Below are 21,683 nucleotides of genomic sequence, written 5' to 3' on the forward strand. Positions count from 1 at the left end.
AATTGTATAAAGAACAATCGCACACACCCACACTGAGCTTTATATGTAAAATAGGGTATAGGGTTGAATTGATGTGAAGTAAAGTGAGAGATCAATAATGGATAGATGTTTTATTGCCCAAAGTGGCTCACAAATTCAGGACACATCACAATGATTTATATATGAATATTTTTTACAGCTCTAGTATTTACAGGTAATATTCCGTTACAACGACCTCCCAGGGACCTAAAAAATATTTCATTGTAGTGAAAGTTTCATTGTAATGAGATTCTGTATTTGTTACTGTAGTGCTTTCTTTAACTTGTGTCCAGGCGTTTGCAATCATTTCAATAGCTTCTTTCGCATTAATTTTAATCTCCTCCTGCCTACAAGTTACCCTGACGAGAATTTTTTTTGAGCATTTCCCTGCCATAATACACTTTCAGGGTGCGACTGATGCCCAAATCCAATGGCTAAAGCACTGCTGTGCAATTGGGTGGGAGGAATTCAACGTGAACATTATCTAAATGTGGGAGCATGATGTGTGCAGCACAGTTATCAATCAGGAGCCAAATCATCCTTTTCTTCTTCTTCATATTGTAAGGTTTCTGAATACTTTTCGGATCCCCCCACTCCCCACCCAACAGGAACGACACACTAAGGTGCGTCCCGAAGTGTGCTTGCAGCGTCTGTGGAAGATGGTTTGTCCGTTGCTGGGGCAGGGCAACATCAGGCCCATAGTGCTGCAGTGAAGAGCCACAGAACAAATCATAAAAGATCGGGGTTGCGTTATAAGTCCCTGTCTTGCACCCCAAAACACAAGGCTTAGTCTCAGTACTTTAGCAAAACCAGCTTTATTCAGCCTGAAACAGGAATGGCACAGTTATTTATTGTAGCGAGATCTGCCACTCTGCTATACACAGACACAGCATCTGTTATCTGCATTTACAATTTACGTGCTCCTAACCTTGCATCACCCATCAAGATCTTTTCTGTTTACTTTAGCTGTGAGCCTACTGTTGCCCCATACAGATGCGGAGATCGCACTTCAGGATGCTCTTCGGTGTGTTGTCTAGTTCGGGGAGGTCTCAAGAAAGTTTACAAACCTCACATTAATAAGAATGTTTCTTGAACGATCATCACTGAACCACATAAAAACTGCTTTTTCGACATCTTCAAATGCAGCAGTTCACATACGTTTGCAACACAAGATTTTTCTTCTTTTTTTGCTTGGTCTTTCAAGAAAGTTGACAGTGTTGATGGAAAAATTCCGAATTCACTGGCAACGTCTTTTTTCTTTTTGCCGCATTCAATAGCTGCAAAAATTTGAAGCTTTTTTTTCTAATATGAACTGTTAGCGTTTTTTCGTGTCTGCTGTTTCTATAGGAGGGTGACAATGAGTTAAATTCCAATAGATGTTTTTTAAATGTTGACGAGCAATAAGCAAAAGGTATCGCTGAAATCGCAGGAAACAAAAAAGGGCAAAAAAAAAAAAAAACAGTACGAGGAAAGTTCTAAGTTTCTGTTTGGGGATCGTTGTGCACAACTGGGCTGCGACCACAGAACTAACTGCTCATTCAGCTGATTCATTCAGGCATTTCAAGGTCTTTTGGGCACTTCATTGTAATGAAAGTATCTGCTGAATGTACTTTGTAGTAACAAGATTTCTATCGACTCGTGTCATATGGGGAAACTGTCGGGACGATAAAAATACTTTGTTGTAATGAAAATTTCGTTGTAAAGATATTCGTTGTAACGGATTTTTACCTGTATAATTTATTATAGTATTTATTTATTGACAGCAAGTCACAACATACATAGATTAGCATTGAGCCCCTATACTTGTGGGGCCCCCAGGCAACTGGCCAGCGTGCCCATGCGCTAAGATGGCCTTGCATTGGGGCTGTTGTAGTGTTTTCATATTTTAAGTAAGATGCATCAATTAGTCTTACTTGTAGTCCAACGTGCAGCATTTTTGATTTACTTTTATTTTTGTCTTGATCCTTATTAGAATACAAAGTTGCTAATGTTTAACAAGGTTGGGAAAATGCACATTTGGTGTATTTTTAAAAAAATAAATAAGTCAAGCAACTTGGTGGCACAGTGGTGTAGAGAAGAGCATTGCCATATTACTGTGCTGGTAGACTTGGTTTATTCCCAGGTGGGGTGCCTTATGTGTGGAGTATTCCTGAAGGTTCTAGAAGGTCTCTTCTCACAGTCAACTGCTATCTCTAAATTGCCCTGCCATAAATACCTGCATGAATGTGCTTTGTGACGGGCTGGTGTCTCATCCAGAGTCAGTGCCTGCCTTGTCCTGGTTACTGCAGTGATGGGCAATGTCTCCCCGTATCTTAAATAAATAAAACAAAGCAGTGTACACCAGTGGGCACACATGTCTCCCAAGAGTGATTTTAATCACCTGTGTGGTGGAGGACTAGCTGTTATTTTGCAGTCAGTGTCCATTCATTACTTGACACCTGTTTGGTAAAGCTGTTCTCTTTTTTTGTTTCTTTTCTTTAACAGAAATTTATGATGAAGGTAAGCAACTCAAATTTATCACCCTTCTTCCCCAGCTCTGCTGTGGCTGTTTATCCCACAAAGCTTATCTGTGTGCCTGACACTTTTCATTTTCACATTCACCCTCACCAAAACCTTGGTTCACCCTTCTCAGTTGGGAGCTGAAAAACAGCATGCAGGGGTTGCTTTAATGAATATCTTATTCACAATCAACATTAATATTTTATATGCAGCAGCATTAGCGTGGAATATTATTTTTGTGAGTAAATTGTGGAGAATTTTAACATTTTACTTCTATAGAATGGTGTAGCTTCTAGCTGTTTTACTTCATAAAAACGTAAATTATTTTTGTATCTTTATAAATATGCCCATAAATCATTTAATCATTTTGAGTTTTTTCTATTCTCTGCCATTGATTATGGCAGTACTTACAACTATTTTCTAATACAATACAGCACAATACAAATTATTTTTGTATAGCCCAAAATCACACAAGAAGTGCCGCAATGGGCTTTAACAGGCCCCGACTCTTGACAACCCCCAGACTTGACTCTCTAAGAAGATGAGGAAAAACTCCCAAAAAAAAAACCTTGTAGGGAAAAAATGGAAGAGCCTTGGGAAAGGCAGTTCAAAGAGAGACCCCTTTCCAGGTAGGTTGGGCATGCAGTGGGTGTCAAAAAGAAGGGGGTCAATACAACACAATACACAGAACAGAACAAATCCTCAATACAGCATAAAAATAAAAAATTTACAAGTATGGAGCAGAATTTAACAGTATGGGCAGCACGGTGGCGCAGTGGTAGCACTGCTGCCTCGCAGTTAGGAGTCCCGGGTTCGCTTCCCGGGTCCTCCCTGCGTAGAGTTTGCATGTTCTCCCCGTGTCTGCGTGGGTTTCTTCCAAAGACAGTCCAAAGACATGCAGGTTAGGTGCATTGGTGATTTTAAATTGTCCCGTGTGTGTGCTTGGTGTGTGTGGGTGTGTGTGCATCCTGCAATGGGCTGGCGCCCTGCCCGGAGTTTGTTACCTGCCTTGTGCCCTTTGTTGACTGGGATTGGCTCCAGCAGACCCCCGTGACCCCATAGTTGGGATATAGCGGGTTGGGTAATTGCTGGATGGATGATATCCTATAATATGATTTGGAGTCCTGGAGACCTCAGCCATCAAGCTGCCTCCTCCTATTGGCCATTCCACAGCTGAGACAGCACTTAGACAGCCAATCCGATGAAAGGACCCCTTTTCTAATAAAAGAAAACACTTTAATATCTAAAACGTACTACATATCTGTGTCAGTATTAAACTGTCCCTAAATGTCCAATGAACTTCCATACAAATTTGCAAACCTTTCTAAATTCATGTTTTCACTGCCATTAAAGGTTATTGAGTATAGATTGATAAGGAAAATGGTAAATGTATCCATTTAAAAATAAATCTACAACACAATGAAGAGTGCAGAAGGTGAAGGGGTCTGAATAATTTCTGAAGCCACTGTTTGTTGAAGGCACATTAGCAGCTGGAGTTCAGTTTGGATAGTTGATTACCTACTGTTTTTAAACAAACAGCAGTGAATGGGAGAGTAGGCAGGAGAAGCCAAAAGAGAGCCATGAAGTGAAAGAAAGTGAGAGAGAACATGACTGTAGGGTGGGTACCCAGGGGGCCTACAGCTCCACAAACCCCGGACACAACAGACACAGAGGCCAAGTCCAGCGCACAGCACACCTTTATTCAGCTGTGGGAAATGCTTTTGTCTCGCTCCCCACAGCAGCACACAGTACAGAGCATCCAATATTACATACCAGTCCTTTTTCTTCCTCTCACTCCCTCAATTCTCCACTCCTTCTTTCGCATGCTTCGTCCACCTCCTCCCGACTTGGGCTCCCCAAATGGAAGTACCCGGAAGTGCTCCAGGTGTTCCAGAATCCCCTTCCGGCTGCACTTCCGGGTTTGTCGGCAGCCCTGTAGAGGAGGGTTCAGCCGTTCTTCATGCTGCCCCTGGTGGTGGCCTCTGGCCCCAGCAGAGTTGAGTTACCATGCTCCGAACCCATGTAACTGTAGCACACCAGGGGGGCTGCCCCCTGTCTTCCCAGGGGAGGTATTGCCCCATGCAAGCTCCTTCCCCCAGTCCTTCCATTATGGAGGTGTACCAGCTGGGTATGAATCCCAGCTGTCTGTTACAAGAGGTACAGCTTCGATGAGAGGATCAGCCTATCTGGGGTCCTTCTCCCATAACCAGCTCCCAGCAATGGTAGTCTCAGAAGAAAGCGATTTACTTTAAAAAACAAAAAGGACAGGATGTGAAAAAGACAGGACATTGCTGACCAAATGTGTGTGCTTTAGTTTTTGTGTATTCTGTATATGCAGCTTAAAAATAAGCACAGTGTTTAGAGGCTTGTCACACTGTGATGATGTGTGTTCAGCTTCATGCTCCCATCTCCTTTTTGGGAGCTCTTGAACCCGACACCATCAGTAACGTAACCGGATGAGCTGGACAGTGAGGACATCAATGAAGCAAGCGGATGGTGCAAAAAGGTACAAGAGTGCTTTTATTAAAAACAACAAAACCAAATGAGTGACCAAAACAGTGCAGTGCTTCTAAAAGTGAAATAAATGAATAATCCATTAAAACAGCGAAGAATGTGGAGGTTAAAATCCAATGAATTAATCCCTTAAAAAAAAGGTTAAAACAATGGCTGGGAGCAGTCCATTAAAAACAAAACCCGGTGCCTTCTTCAGCTGGCGGCTCTCCTGCTTCTCCCATCCGGGCCATGCACCAATGGAGTCACCCTACCTGCAGCTGACCTTCTCCTTCTAGTCTGGTCACCTTGCGGTCCCTGGCTCTGTAGAGCTCTCTAGACTGACTCGGGTTCCCCAGCGACCAGGGCGCTCACGCTGGGGCTTCCACCTCCCAAGCCTCCTGACTCCCACTACCTTATGCAGCGAGCCAACCAACCTCCGGTCACTCCTGCTCCTCCAAAGTGCTCAGCAGGATCGACCACTTTGTGCTGTCCCCCCGGGTGTCGGCCAAACACCCCGCTAGGGCTCACTTCCCAGCTGCCTTCTATGATCAGCGAGCCTGCCCTCTCGCTCGCTCTTGCACGTACGCACACACACACGCACGCACTGACTCCTTTGCTTCCAGCGTCTTCTTTCACCTCCTCTAACCTGCGTTCTTTTCATCTTTCTTCTCCCCCTCCACACTTGTGCTTCTCCTATTTATTATGGGGACGTGGCACAGGTGTAGCGATTAGCAGCTCTTGGCATCAATTACAGATACGGATGATTCCCCACCTGTGCACTTAAGCGAGGAAATGCCCGCATCACGTAGCGTCTGAGAACCGCTCCGGCCACACTGCCATGTCCCCTCTATGAGCCATGAGTGTGACGATTATTAACTTAAAAACTGGCCTTTTTATCTGAGCCGTGGACCCGCTATACCACACACACCATACTCCTGATAATTCTACTGTATCTTGGTTGCCACCTTACAGTTCCTGTGTACTAATAACTACTGTATTGTGGTAGCCGGCCCGGACACTGACAGGCGGACACGTCAACATCACCTGTCACACGTTTATTTAACATATTTACAACAGTGCTCACAAGTCCCCAAAGTCCTGGCCGCAACACAATGCCTCACTTCTTCAGACCGCCTCCTTGTCTCTCCTCCCAGACCTTGTCCTCTCTTCTCTCCCGACTCTAGCCATTGTATGAAAGAAGGCGGCCCCTTTTATGCTCCCTCGGATGTGCTCCAGGTGTGTCCTGGAAATTTTCCACTGACACGCCCCAGTGTGGCGGAAGTGCTGGCTGCATCCCCGGAAGCACTCCGGGTGTCCCTGCTCCTCTTCCCCCGAGCACTTCCGGTTCAGGGCTCCAAAGGCATAGAGGCGCCCCCTGGCGGTGACCACGGGCTCCTACAGGGTTGAGCTTCAAAGCTCTGTACCCGTGGCCCCCAAAGGTACCAGGACGGTCGCCCCCACATGGTCTGGGGAAGGTGCAAGCCCTCCTCCGGTCCTCCTGGGTGTCCCGGCCAGGTCACCACCCCAGCCATCTCCGACACTATATACCTCAAAGTTATTATTTCCTTAGCTAATGAATACATTCAAATATTAACTGCAGACAGTTTGGTAAAGTGATTAAGGCTTTGGACTTCAAACCTGGAGGCTGTGGGTTCAAATCCCACTACTTGACACTGTGTGACCCTGAGCAAGTCGCTCAACCTGCCTGGGCTCCAATTGAAAAAAACAAAAGAAACGTAATCAATTGTATCATATATATCGTAAGTTGCCTTGGATAAAGGCGTCATCCAAATAAGTAAATGTAGTTGCCCAAACACGGCCCTTACAAAAGCTGGATGTTTTCAAGGTGATGGCCCATTCTCAGTTCATCAGTGACGGTGTTGTGTGTCCTGCCGGGGTATCTTGGTACCTGCTGCCATTTAAATCTTTAGTCTTGCTTTGTGTTTCTTTGACATGTACATGCAAGCTATCTCCTGGCACCTGTGTACCTGCTTTAAACAGCATTGTTTGCATACAGTATATAATGCTTTTACTGACTGAGAACGTAATTGTGTTGTGGGAAGGACAGTTGTCTTTAATAAAGTACACAGTCATTGTATTCTATGGTTTTGTCTGTTTGTGCACACTGTCTTGTCTTATTTGCGCCATGCTTACACTGTGGTCCTGAGCTTCATTATTTCGTGTCTCTGTATACTTGAATATGGTTGAAATCACAATAAATTTTACTTTGACTTTGCCTATCATAAATACAGTATCTATTTGAATAATATGACCATATGTTCTTAATAAAATGATTATGTAACACTTTCTGAAGAAATCTGCAGTAACAAGACTGTGTGCCGCTGAGCGGTGTTGCTTAAGGAGGCCAGTGGTCTGTCTGAAAATGCATTCATCAGTATAGGGCTTTTTCCCTCATGTTTACTGGTAAAGATGGGCAGCAACCGAGGGTCCTAGGTGTTTGTTTGGATGGGTGTGTAGATGCTAAAGATCCACTAAGGACACAGCAATATATTACATCCATTCTTCTGGAGGCTACTTTTGACAAGTGCAATTATGAGTAACACAATAGCTCAGTAAAAACAATAAGCAACAACAAAAATAAGTGATTATCTTATTTTGCTGTGTATTTATTTATTTTATTTTACTATAACTGATTAAAAATTGTTGTTCAGTTACATATCTTCAGTTCAGGATTTTTTAACAATGTGAATCTTTTTTGCTCCAGTTATACTGTGTTAATTTTTCTTAGATTCTTGATATAGAACAAATCTATTATGAGAGGTCCCCCATATGGCAGAGAAGAGCATAAAGTGTGTTCGGAGCTAATTGTTTTGGCACTTTAATGTTTTTGAATGCTGAATAAAAGTCAGATCAATAAAAAGTCACCTAATTACAATGAGTTCAGTGTAACATGGCATTTTAGAGAACAAGTAATAGCTGATATTAAATTCTCAAGACTACTCACGAATGTGAAGCAGCTTATTCAGTTAACCTAAGGAGACATCATAAACACAAAAATAGGTCAATACCACTCTCAGCTGATTCCCCAACGAATTCACAAGAGACAGATGCTAAAATCAGCACTTCAGGAGAATGCCAAACAGCCTCTCTATTGAAACTGCACACCTACTTAAAAATTTACAACATCTCATTTACCTTTTATAGCCCCAACATTTAGGTTTCATTAAGAGAACATGAAGCTCAGCAAAGTACAATCTCAGCACAAGCCACGGCACTTTGCTGCTCACACTGTCATATTCTGCAGATGTACAGTAAAGTGGCATTTACAGTATGTGTATGGTTTTTGTTTTTATCAATTTGATTTTTATCATTATCATTAATTTGATAATCTTCTGCTTAAAGTGTCATGCTGTTACAATGACATTTGTTTTTCGCCACCACAGCAGTTGCTTGAGACATGGTGGTGTAGCAAGAGAAATTAATTTTTATTTATGTAATAAAAATATATACACCTTCACTTTGAACAAAATAACACAAAGAAGAAGGAGCCCTTACATGTTGTAACAAAAGGCACTATATGGGCACCTAGCCCAACACAGAGGGACACAGAGGCATGTGTAAAATAAATAAACTTTTAGTTTTCTTCACCTGTGGGGCACGTCTTCCCCATAATCCCCACAGGCACAACACAGTCCCAAGTGCACAAACACCAAATTAAACACACAGCAAAGCACTCTTTTTCTTCCTCCACCACTCCTCTCAGTCAACCTCATCCTCCTCCTCCCGAGTCTGGCCCCTGAGTGGTGGTTGCTGGGCCCTTTTATAGTCCGCCCGGAAGTGCTGCAGGTGGTTGATTGTCAAGTTCCGGCTGCACTTCTGGGTGTGGCAAATACGTTGCCCATACGGGCTTAGGAGTCCCAGCTGCAGCGCCCCCTGGCGGTGCCTGCAAAACCCACCAGGGCTGCACCCAACTCCAGTTCCCATGGAGCCCTGCAGGAAACCGAGGCACCGCTCCAACCAAGGGGGGCGGGCATCTAGCATACAGGGGGAGGTATTGCACCGCCCAGGTCTGCTCCCCCTGAATACAGAGTGAAGGGGCCCGGCCGTCTGCCACAATGTATATAGTGCTTTTTCTTACTACTCTAAGCGGTTTACATAGAGAGTGGGAAACCACCTCAGCCACCACCAAAGTGCTGTACCCAATTGGATGATGTGGTGGCAGTCATTTTTGTGCCAGTATGCTCACCACACATTAACTAATAGGAAACGAAGGGGTCAGAGAGATTAGAGACAGGAGATGAATAGATAGATAGATAGATAGATAGATAGATAGATAGATAGATAGATAGATAGATAGATAGATAGATACTTTGAATTTGAAGAATTTGAGCAGTAGAAATGCTCAGAAAAGGGGGGTTGGTGAGCAAAGCGAGCAGGAGTAACCCCATAGTAGTGTTATAAAATACAGTGGAACCTCGGTTTACAAGTAACTTGGTTTACGAGTGTTTTGCAAGACGAGCTAAATTTTTTAATAAATTTTGACTTGAAAAACGAGCGATGTCTTGCAATACGAGTAGTATGGATACACTGTCTGCTGAGCGTCATGTGATCACAACTGAGCTGATGATTCTTCTCTCTCGCATGTGTGTCTCTCTCTCTCTCCTTATCTCGCTCGCTCGTGCGCCTCTCTCTCTCTCCTTATCTCGCTCGCGTGCTCTGTCTCTATCTCTCTCTCTTCTCTTGAGGGCAATCGTCTCCTATTCTCCGTCTGAGTCTGCGTGCCTCACTCATACAGTCAACATCCGTAGGAGCGTATACTGTTTATTAAAGCATTGTGACTGTGTGTGTGTGTGTGCTGTGAGTCCCCGTCTTGTGCCCCAAAACACAAAGCTGAGTCTCAGTACTTTAACAACACCTGCACTGCAATTGCTTTGGGACACTCTTCCGCATGTCGTCCTGTTGGGTGGAGTCCCACAAGAGTTTAGAAACTCACTCACACCAGCCAAGATTCTTTTTAAAGGTAAAGTGCAGGTTAATTTGTTTTATGTATTTTTACTTTATATTTTGTATTAATCATTTTTATATGAATAGTTTTGGGTTGTGGAACGAATCATCTGAGTTTCCATTATTTCTTATGGGGAAATTCACTTTGATATACGAGTGCTTTGGACTGCGAGCATGTTTCCGGAACAAATTATGCTCGCAAATCGAGGTTCCACTGTATATACTTTAAAGTAACTATGTAACTGCAGCTGGAAAGAGAAACAATGAACTCTGGGTAAGTTTTAATTTTTAGATCCCTTAAGTTTCTGTTTTCTTTCCATCTACATGGTCAGTTTGTATTTGTTTCTCAGACTTATTTACAAGACAAGACTGGGATCATTGATCACACAATGAGCCTAAAGGCAAAGGTATGAAAATGAAAAATAAAACATTATAAAGAAGATTAAGAAATAATACACAACTTTCCTCTGTAGTTTTAATAATCAAGAAATGAAAGCTGTATCACACTGCCTTGACACTGTCTAGAAAATAAAACCAGCAATGGAGTGAAGAAAAAGTTCTGATCACAGTTCATCAGTTGGCTTGATTTATATATTGTGGTCTACTATCAAAAACTTGAAAAGAAAATCTGGCAAGAGGAAGAAGCAAAATTCACAATCAGACAGAGTGTACACCTGGTAGAATCGGACCATTGGAGATGTAAATCTGTTAAATTGTGGGGTCAGAATACCGATATACAGTATGTAGCAGATTCCAGTTTTTGATTTTTATAGTATTTGCTGATTAATAAATCATGCTGCCTATACATTTTTCTTCTTCACCTTCTGGATAATTTGGTTTTGCAATAATAGAGAATGGGACAAGATGTGATAAATATCAATGGTAACTCTAGAGCATCTGAAAATTTTTAATAATTTTGCAAGGCATTAAATATGAACACGCAACATTTTGTTTAATGAACTAAAGTCGAGATTTAAAGGTCCTTAATCCCCTACTCTCCATCACACTACTTGGTTATTTATTCCATGTCTCTATAGTTCTTTTCATGAAAAAAAAACTTTGTAACATCTGTGGAAAATCTGTACTTAGCAAGTTTCCAACAGTGTCCCTGTGTTCTTGATGGAGGGTTTATTTTATTTTGAAGGGATCCACTGTGCTAATTCCTTTCATAACTGTAAACACTCCAATTATGTCACTGTAATCAGAATATAAGTTTAATATGTCACTGTGCTCTGTGCAAATATTTCAAATCTACTTTTCTTTCTACTCACATGTACAGCTAACACAAAGCTAGATTTAGCATACACCATATAAGAACTGCTAGGCAGGCATTAGAAGACAAGACAAGTTAAGAACAACTATGAAATGGGCAACTTACACTATTTCTGTTTGTCAAACTCAGCATGAAATTATATCCTCTCTTTGCCTTGTTTGGAATGGCATGATTCACCAAAGTGGGGGCCTGCACATGAAGAAAGGGTATAAAATCTTTTAACATTGCCCAGCACATCTTTGAAGCCAACAGACGGATGGGAGATATTGTCATCCGATCTGGAAAATCCTTCTAACGCAGCGACGAAAATGGCAGACTCTATACATCAGGCCCCGACTCCCAAACTGGGTTCTTGTCATGGCTTCCTTCATCTGTTATGCAGCGTAAACCATCATTAAAGAAAGCTAAGTTATTTCTCCTATGTGATTTCTTACGGCTGTATCACTAAAGGAGGGATATCGCCTTTTATGTAACACACCGCAATTACAAAAGAACTTATTCCACAAAGGAAGCTAGCGCCCCCTGCTGGATACAGTCACCTCTTAGTCTCAATTTGTTTAAACTGAAAAAGTTCAACTCTTTCAATCTTCCCTCATAGCTCATCTATGTCATTCTTGGACTCAGTTTAGTTACTCTGTGCTGAACTTGTTCTAGTGCTGCTATATCTTTGGAGACCGGTATTGAACTTAATCAGGCTATTGATTATATTTTTGTCCAGTTTATTTCTATATTGCGAGGTTTCTAAACTCTTTTTGGACTCCCCCAACCAAACGACACACCGAAGAGCCCCTGAAGTGCGATCGCCATTTCTGTGGAAGACTGTTTATCCGTTGCCGTGGCTCGCCGCTGAATCAAATCCAAGCTCATCGCAGTCGTGCTATAAGCGGCTGTTGTCAATGGGTGATGCAAGAAACATTATAAATGCAGGGAACAATATTACTTGGCCACTAACCTGGCCACGACCCTGCCTGACTGCTGTGCCTGAGTATAGGAGAGTGGTAGTCCTGCTACAATAAATAACCGTGCTGTTCCTGTTTTAGGCTGAATAAAGTTGGTTTTGCTAAAGTACTGAGACTCAGCATCGTGTTTTGGGGTGCAAGACAGGGACTCACACATCACAATATATATTAAAAAAGCATCAGCCGCAGCACTGACCCCTGGGGGACACCACTTTCAACAGCCCCTCATTCTGAAAAAGTTGTCTTCTTGATTTGTTAGTGATGGGTCTTTAATGTTTATAATATAAAAATATAATCATTGTCTTGCGGTTTACTCCTCAAATATTCATCCCCATAGTGGAGTGTATGAGAAAGTCGAGGGGAGACCAGTCCTGATTTTTTTGTACTGCCTTCACCAGTGGTTTATGATTTTGAGCTGAACAGGAGCTGTGCCAGGGTGTTTTACAGTTAACGACGACTGACTCTATTGTGCCCCTGTAGATGTTAGTGAGACTGAAGGAGAAATCTGAGCTTACCTCAGATGTCTGTGGAAGTAAACAACAACAACAACATTTATTTCTATAGCACATTTTCATACAAACAGTAGCTCAAAGTGCTTTACATAATGAAGAATAGAAAAATAAAAGACACAGTAAGAAAAATAAAATAAGTCAACATTAATTAACATAGAATAAGAGTAAGGTTCGATGGCCAGGGTGGACAGAAAAAACAAAAAAAAACTCCAGACGGCTGGAGAAAAAAATAAAACCTGTAGGGATTCCAGACCATTAGACCGCCCAGTGCCCCCTGTAAAACATTGGTGAGCCTTGTTGAGAAGGGCTACCATATTTTGTATCCACTTTAGTTAATCAGTCAATTTGTCATTTCTTCTTTCTGAAGTCTTTGACATTAAGTGTGCGGTTGATGTTTTGGAATTACTGAGTCAGCAGGCGATCCACTTCTTTGTGAGCTGTCTTGTCATTGCTGGCAATCAGGCCTATGATTTTGGTATCATCAGCAAATTCAATGATGGAGTTTGCGTTGTGTTAAGCCATATATTCATAGTTGTACAAGAAGTTGTACAAGTTGTACAGAAGGAGGCTCAGAAGGCTACCCTGTAGAGTTCCTCTGTTGAGGGTCATTGTGAACAATGTAATACTGCAAGTTAGGAAGTCTAAAATCCAGTTGCAAAGGGAAGCACAAAGTTCCAACTTGAGGATGTGGTGTTATATTCAGTATGTAGAGCTATGACCTATAAACAGCACTCTGGCATAACAGTTTTATTATCTAGATGTACCAGGATGGTATTAGGTGTAAAGGATATAGCATCTTCTATGGGCCGTTTGAGGATATACAAATTGCAGATCGTGACTATCTGGAATACTCAGTTTGGCGTCTTTTAGTACCAGTCTTTCACAGCACTTCATCATAACTGGAGTGAGAGCCACCAGTCTGTAATCATCCATCCATTCATGATCCCACCCATTATATCCTAACACAGGGTCACGGGGGTTTGATGGAGCCAATCCCAGCCAACACAGGGCGCAAGGCAGGAAACAAACCCCAGGCAGGGTGCCAGCCCACCGCAGGGCACATACCCACACACCAAGCACACACTAGGGACAGTTTAGGATCACCAATGCACCTAACCTGCATGTCTTTGGACTGTGGGAGGAAACCAGAGTACCAGGAGGAAACCCACACAGACACGGGGAGAACATGCAAACTCCACGCAGGGAGGACCCAGGAAGCGAATCCAGGTCTCCTTACTGTGAGGCAGCAGCGCTACCCACTACGCCACCGTGCCACCCAGTCTGTAATCATTCATTTTATTTTCTTAAGCACAGGCGTTAATGACCTTTTGATGGAAGTGGAGTCTACTGGTTCTCAGTAGACAGTGAAATATTAAAGATGTCACTGAAGATGTCAGCTAATTGGTTGCAACACGTTTTTCAAATGCACCCTCAAATTCTATCCTGAGTGGATGCCTTATGGTGATAATTTTATTTAGAAATCCTCTTTACATCATGCACTGAAAAACAGAAGGATGAATCATTTGTTGCTACAAGCGATAAAATAGTGGACTGATTGTTGTCATGTTTAAAGCTAGCATAGAAGGCATTAAGTTCAACATGAAAAGAAAATGTGGATTAGCTTTTAATTTATAATCCAGAAGCATTTGTAAACCCTGTGCATTAATCATCCGCACTACTATACTAGGTTTACAATTTATCCCCACTGAGGCAGGTGGCATACTGATGATTTTCAATGTCAATGTCAACTTTATTTATATAGCACATTTAAAATAATATAGGAATGCTGTGGCCAAAGTGCTTTACAATAATAGAATAAAAGAAAAACATACAATTAACATGAATGACTTAAATAGAAATAAAATAAATGAACATAAATAAAATAAATAATACATAGAATTAATGTTACATAATCACAACGAGAAAACCATCAGTATTACTGAAGGTCACGGAATGCAAGTGAATAGAAATGAGTCTTTAATCTCGTTTTGAACAGTTCAATTGTAGACGACTCCTTTATATAATGAGGTAAAGAGTTCCACAGGCGAGGAGCAGCAGCTGCAAAGGCCCTGTCCCCCTTAGTTTTACACTTAGTACGAGGAACAACAAGAGACAACTAACCAGAAGATCTAAGCACTCTGGATGGCTGGTGTAAAACACACAATTCAGATAAATAGGCCGGAGCAAGTCCATGTAAAGATTTAAAAATTAGCAACACAATTTTAAAATCAATTCAAAAACTGACAGGGAGCCAGTGTAAAGAAGTTAATATTGGAGAAACAGAGTCAGACTTTCTTGCCCCAACCAGAAAGCGAGCAGCAGCATTCTGGACCAACTTTAACCTGCGTATCAGAGATTTGTTAATCCCAGAATACAACGAGTTGCAGTAATCAATGCGAGAAAAGATAAAAGCAGGAGTAGCTTTCTCAAAATCCGTAGAAGATAAAAAAGGCTTGATCTTACCTAATAGACGAAGCTGGAAAAAGCAGCTCTTGACTACAGAATTAACTTGTTTCTCAAAAGAGAGATTACTGTCAAAGGTAACACCAAGATTGCGGATTTGAGGTTTGGAAAAGACAGAGAAAGAGCCGAGAAGTTCAGGACCAATTTGGGCTTTAGCTGATGGACCCACTATAAGCACCTCCGTTTTATTTTGATTCAGATCAAGAAAATTATTACCCATCCAGGATCTTAGTTCAGAAAGACAGTTGTACAGTTGATTCATTGCAGAGTTGCAGACAAGAATATTAAATTTCCTAAAAATATCTCCAATAGGGTGAAGGTATATAGAGAAAAAGATAGGACCCAAAATGGATCCCTGAGGAACACCACATTTAAGAGAAGCAGTAGACGAGAAAGAGGAATTTAAAGTCACTGAAAAGTGTCTACCAGTTAGATATGACCTGAACCAGTTAAGAGCAACCCCTTTAAGCCCAACAAGATGTTCAAGCCGCAACAGCAATATGGTCAATAGTGAGATTTTCAGGGTAAACAGTCTTTAATTTTTCTTTTTTAAAATTCCCATCAACAACAAACTATCATTCAGGATATACAGTAAACATTAATATTTTGCTATAATGTTGTGAGGTGTTCCGGGCACGTCCAACCGGGAGGAGGCCCCGGGGAAGACCCAGGACACGCTGGAGGGACTATGTCTCCCGGCTGGCCTGGGAACGCCTTGGGATTCTCCCGGAAGAGCTGGAAGAAGTGGCCGGGGAGAGGGAAGTCTGGGCCTCTCTGCTTAAGCTGCTGCCCCCGCGACCCGACCTCGGATAAGCGGAAGAGAATGGATGGATGGTTGTGCAGATCATTCAGTGTGTAAGAACGTTTAATGAGGTCAAGCCCTCAACCAGAAGTGGTTGCCTGTTCACGACAGACTCTTCTTTCCGTCATATTGGTTTATCTTCAGCATGTTTGTTTGTTTTTCGATTCAGTTGTTTTTTTATGTTAAATACATATAAAATACTGGAATTCAACAGTCTCATATCACCAGTCATCTGACTGTGACTCCTGCACTCGGCTTTCTGTTAGCTAAACCCTGTGAATTAACGCATTTCCAGAGGTCCCTGACACCCCTCTTTTACACAGTGCATTGCTGATATTAGATTATGTAAGTATTTAAAGAATGACCAGAAAATGCTAGAGAACTCCACTGGAAGATAAAATGGACAACATCTGATTGTTAAATACTCCAGAACAGTTTTTGGAGACAATTTTAACATTCATGAACCATGCCTGTCTTTTGTGACAGTTCAGTATGATCCATAAGAATGATAGAAAAAACATGAGGATGTATCGTGGTGCCTGACGTTTCAGGGGTTTACCACGTTTCTTAGAAACTAAAAACAGGGCAGTTTATGATGTCTCCCAGTGAGCCAGTCACGCCTGAATGTCATCTAGCTTATTAACGACCCAATACATGCTGGCCAGAAGAATGCTGGGTATAGAAGATTGGCTGCCGGTGTGTTTTGCTCTGGCTTGGAACACCCCGTTTAATAGATCTTTTATTCAGTAATTCCTAGTTGATTCATCTTCATTGGCTAGGATGCCTATAACTAATGACAGCAACTCAAAGCTTAATAGGCAAAAAGTCAAACCCTGTGAGGAGAAATGCACAACACGCTGCTACTCACTGGCTCCATGCTGTTCAAATTTTAATTCTTTAAACTGTTCCAATGATCTATTTGATTATTTGATTATACTCTATTACACTCTATTGGACTGCTGAGTTCTTGAACTATCAGAAAAGAGGCGACAAAGAGTATGTGCATTTTGCTGAGTTCTTGCCTACTGTGCAGTTGGGACCAGCATCTTGGAGTGGAGTTGGCAGGGGATGATGGTTATGGGCTACCTTTCAATGGTAAAAGAGAGAAAAGTAGTTACATACAGTAATTATAGGCTGTTTTGTCTGTATGTTTCATGTATATTTGAAATAATATTTATAAATAAATAGCTGTGTGCTTGGAAATGTAAAATAAAACCCTTTTTGTGTTGCATTTTAAGCATGTTTCTTCTTCATGTTTCTGTACAGACTGCACAAGGAGGAGGTCATCGAACACTTCTCTATGGACATGCTGTATTACTCAGGCATTCTTACAGTGGAATGGTACGTTTGTTTTAATATTAGATTATGCAGAAACAGTAATTCATTTTTAAATTTACATTTCTGGGTAGATGCATATGATAGCAACATTTTTCCCCACTCTGATTTGATTTTTAAATTCCTATTATGGGTTTCTTTTTGCTGTACTATGTGAATTTCCATTATAATCATGCCATGATGATGAAAGCTGTCAAGAACATAAATATATTAAGATTAACTTACTTCTCCTGTAAGGGACTCAATGGCAATAACCTAATTGATCAGACTGATCTTCCTGAACTCCAGTCTCCAGCTCCGTCCAGGTAATATCTGGGTACTCTTAGGTCATCTGCCAGATATGGTCTATCCACTGTGTTCTGAGTCTGTGTCTGGATCTCTTCACAGTGGGCTACGTTTAGATATACAGTACCAACTGTGGAAATACTCACCAGCTGCTTAGAGCATTTTTTTTTGTCTTCTCTTGATTTAGTGGATGAGTTTTTTTCCATTCTAAGATCCTCTGGGATTTTCAAACACATGACCTTGTTTCAGAGAATGAATAAGCAACACAGCAGAGGAACCTCTTAAGCAGGTTGTACTAACAACTGACTTTTTTCTGTCACTGCCGACACTTATTACCAAAGGTGAAGCTGAAGACTAACTGGTAAATGAAAACATGGCCTGAGGACTTTGCTCTCGCTTCACTGTCACCATCCAATAATGTACAGTATATGGCACTACTCTTTTCATCTTTCCCATGAATTTGATTTGCCCTTGTGAAATAAAACATGTTCCAAGACACCTGCAGAGATTAAACACAATCTTTCGGTCGAAGAGCTATGACTTCCGCCTCAGGATGTAGAAAAGTATTTAAAAAATACTTAAAATATTTAAAATCTGACTAGTATCTGATCAAAGGATGATCAGGGACTAGGAAAGACAATATGAGCTGACATGCAGAAGTAAGCATTGGACATTATTCATTAGAAGGATCTGAGAAGTAGAAAAGCAAAATCTTGAAACCAATCACAATATGCATTGTATATAATATACAAATGATCTTAATTCTATTTATTTTGAACAATTAACCTGTTTATAGTTGAAATGTCTGTTTTTTGCCAATTTATTTCAATTTCTGTCTCAGAATAACCATATGCTATACAATTACACAAAAATGAATAGCTGAAAATTTCCAAATGGAGCAAATAAGGTGTAGGATGTCTCCAACACACATTCACGACACTATATTACTAATCTATACTCATCACTGTGTCTTAGACCAGGAATTCCTGATGTTGTAGCTAAGCACTGTCTGCCAGTCACAAACCTAGACGCTTCAGGTTAGAAAGATGCTGTCCTATCTTGGTGGGCCATAAAGAGAGACCTCCCCATGCTTTGCAGATGTTACATCTTCTGAGTTGCTGTAGCATGCTGGTATGTGTCCAGAATTATAATGGCTCTTGCACAGCTCCCTGCTGCTACACATATCTGGACTGTTACACATTGACACACATATTGATGCTTATGGAAGAATTCAGTAGGATTTCTGGATTTGGAATTAAATCAAACATAATAGTATTCTAACCATTTATCTTTGCTTTTCTCAGAACTGTTATAATATTTTGAAGTTATAGTTATAAAAAACTAAACGATATTTTCAAATTTAATTATGCCATATAATGGAATGCATCAATGAAGATGGTAAGTCATCTCTGCATCTTACATTAGCTCAGTGTTTCTTAAACTTTTTGGACTGTGGAACCCTATACAATAAAAATGAAAATGTAAAAAAAGAAATTACAAAAAATCAGTTATATCTTAATCAAGATATATATATATATATATATATATATATATATATATATATATATATATATATATATATATATATATATAATATACACATTTACATATATAATTTACACATCTACAGTATACAGGTATATTCATGTACTATTAAAAACTTTTTTTTAATTTTATTAATTTTATTGTAATCATTCCATACAAATAGATCAATTTTTACAAAAAAAAAAAATAGGATGAAAACAAATTTACCCCCCACCCCTAAGAAAGAGAGCATGGCCAATGGAGTAAAACTTAAACCTTGTAAACATACCTAAATTGATTAGTTTAAAAGGGCAATAGAGATAAATGGAGAAGAAAAAGAAATGTGTAAGGAATTGCTTCCTCGGTGCTTTAGGAGCTTATTCTAAAATATTATTGATTAGATCCTGCCAGGTTTTGAAAAAATTCTGTACTGATCGTCTAACTGAGAATTTGATGTTTTCCAATTTCAAATAGTATAAAACATCGGTTTCCCACTGACTTAAAAGTGGAGAGTTAGGATTCTTCCAATTTAGCAAAATAAGTCTGCGTGCCAATAGTGTAGTAAAGGCAATCACAGTTTGTTTGTCCTTCTCCACTTTAAGCCCATCTGGAAGAACCCCAAACACAGCTGTTAATGGGTTAGCAGGAATTGTGACACCAAGGCTGTCTGAATGGCACTTAAAAATTTTGGTCCAAAATAATGTTCATTTGGTGCAGGCCCAGAACATTTGACACAGTGAGGCTGGGACTTGATTGCAGTGTTCGCAGGTTGGATCTTGACCTGGGAACATTTTGGACAGTTTTAAGTGAGACAGATGTGCTCGATATATCCTTTTGAGTTGAATAATTGTATGCTTTGGCAAGAAATTATTATCTATAAAGAAATAATCAATTCTTGAGTAGCAATGATGTACTAGTGAATAGATCAAATATGTTCTTGAGTTTGGGTTTAGAAACCTCCAGGGGTCTGATAAGTTGTGGTCAGTTACAAACTGTGTAATTGCCTTAGCTGTGTTAGATGTCATCCCCCCTGTGACAGGAGTCCTATCTAAGAGTGGGTTTAAAACACAATTAAAGTCCCCAACCATTATAATTTTATGAGTGTTCACGTTGGGAATGGATGCAAATACATTTTGCATGAATTCCTTATCATCGACATTAGGTGCATAAACATTTATCAAAATCACTTTACAATTAAACAAGTTGCCCGTGACAATCACATATCTCCCTTCAGGATCAGATACTACATCTGATGCTACAAATGAGACATTAAAACATTATATTAAAAACATTTATGGAAATTGCAAATGTAAATAAGGAGAATGTGCTTCATTCTGTGGCACAAATCACTATTATGTGGTGTCAGGATCGTTAAACATAGCTTTAATGTAGGCTTCCTATTTTGATATTTTGTTTCTGTTGGAGTGACAGTTGAAAATGTACTTTCATATAAGCATGTAGACGTGAACTGGAGTAGGAACCTAAAATGGCATCCAAATGTTTTGGCTCCCATGCTTAAAATGTCTGTTACTGTGAATAGTTAAGTGAGCAGAAGATGAACTGATCACCGAAAGGCATAAAGTTGAAGATGACACATTTCTTTAATATTTTATGCAAGATTGCATTTTTATTTCCATCATTCACAGATACAAAATAACAAAAAAAATTAAAAGGGCCTGAAGCACCTGATTTAGTAACATCCCCTTTGGCAAGTATCACTGCTTATAAAAGCTTTTTGTAACCAGATAAGAGTCTTTCAGTTCTTACTTGGACATTTTTTAGCCCATTCAATGCTGTGACTGTGAGGGCCGTGGCAAAACCATCAGCTTGCACCTCTTGAGGAATTCCATTGTAGATTTTGAGATATGTTTTGGATCATTACCTTGTTGTAGGACCCATTCTCTTTTTAACTTCAACTTTTTTACAGATGGTGAGATGTTTGCTTTCAGGATTTCCTGGTATTTATATAAATCCATTCTTCCCTCTACCAATAACATGTTCCCTCTGCCACTGGCTGCAACATAAGCGCAAAAGCTGATCGATTCACCACCGTGCTTCATAGTTTGGAGACGTGTTCCTTTCCTGGAGTTTGGCACCCTTTTTTCTCCAAACATGCCTTTGCACATTGTGGCCATAAAGTTCTATTTTGATTACATCAGTCCACAGGACTTGTTTCCAAAATTCACCAGGATTGTTTAGATGTTCACTTGCAAACTACAGGCGCAGTATGAACCTCAACAGAGGAACTTCACAGTGTAGCATGCTGAGTCTCCTTTTGTACTCCTTGTACAACTACGATTGTATGGCCAAACACAACACAAACTCCATGATTGAATCTGCTGATGATACCACAGTCGCAAGCCAACAAATACAACACAGCTCACAGAGAAGAGGTCTTGGAAGAAGATTGGTATTCCAATAAGACAGTCACCCCAAGCATAAAGCCAAAATGACATGGGAGTCACCTAAAAATAATAATGTTAATGCCCTGGAATGGCAAGACACAGATCTCAGTCTAATTGAGAATTTATGACTGGACTTAAAAAAGGCTGTTT

At 40.6% G+C, this 21,683-nt stretch overlaps 1 protein-coding gene across 3 annotated transcripts in view; it reads left to right on the forward strand.

Moving 5' to 3' along the window:
* The window catches only part of ryr2a (ryanodine receptor 2a (cardiac)), a 612,010-nt gene that overhangs the window by 264,889 nt on the left and 325,438 nt on the right, over positions 1–21,683 (forward strand). For all 3 annotated transcript variants that reach the window (XM_039738686.1, XM_039738687.1, XM_039738688.1), the window contains exons 4-5: positions 2,503–2,517; positions 17,251–17,325. In XM_039738686.1, coding sequence (XP_039594620.1) covers positions 2,503–2,517; positions 17,251–17,325 — 90 coding nt within the window. The remainder of the gene's footprint in view (positions 1–2,502; positions 2,518–17,250; positions 17,326–21,683) is intronic.

This window comes from Polypterus senegalus, chromosome 16, assembly GCF_016835505.1.
Source record: "Polypterus senegalus isolate Bchr_013 chromosome 16, ASM1683550v1, whole genome shotgun sequence".
Taxonomy (NCBI): domain Eukaryota; kingdom Metazoa; phylum Chordata; class Cladistia; order Polypteriformes; family Polypteridae; genus Polypterus; species Polypterus senegalus.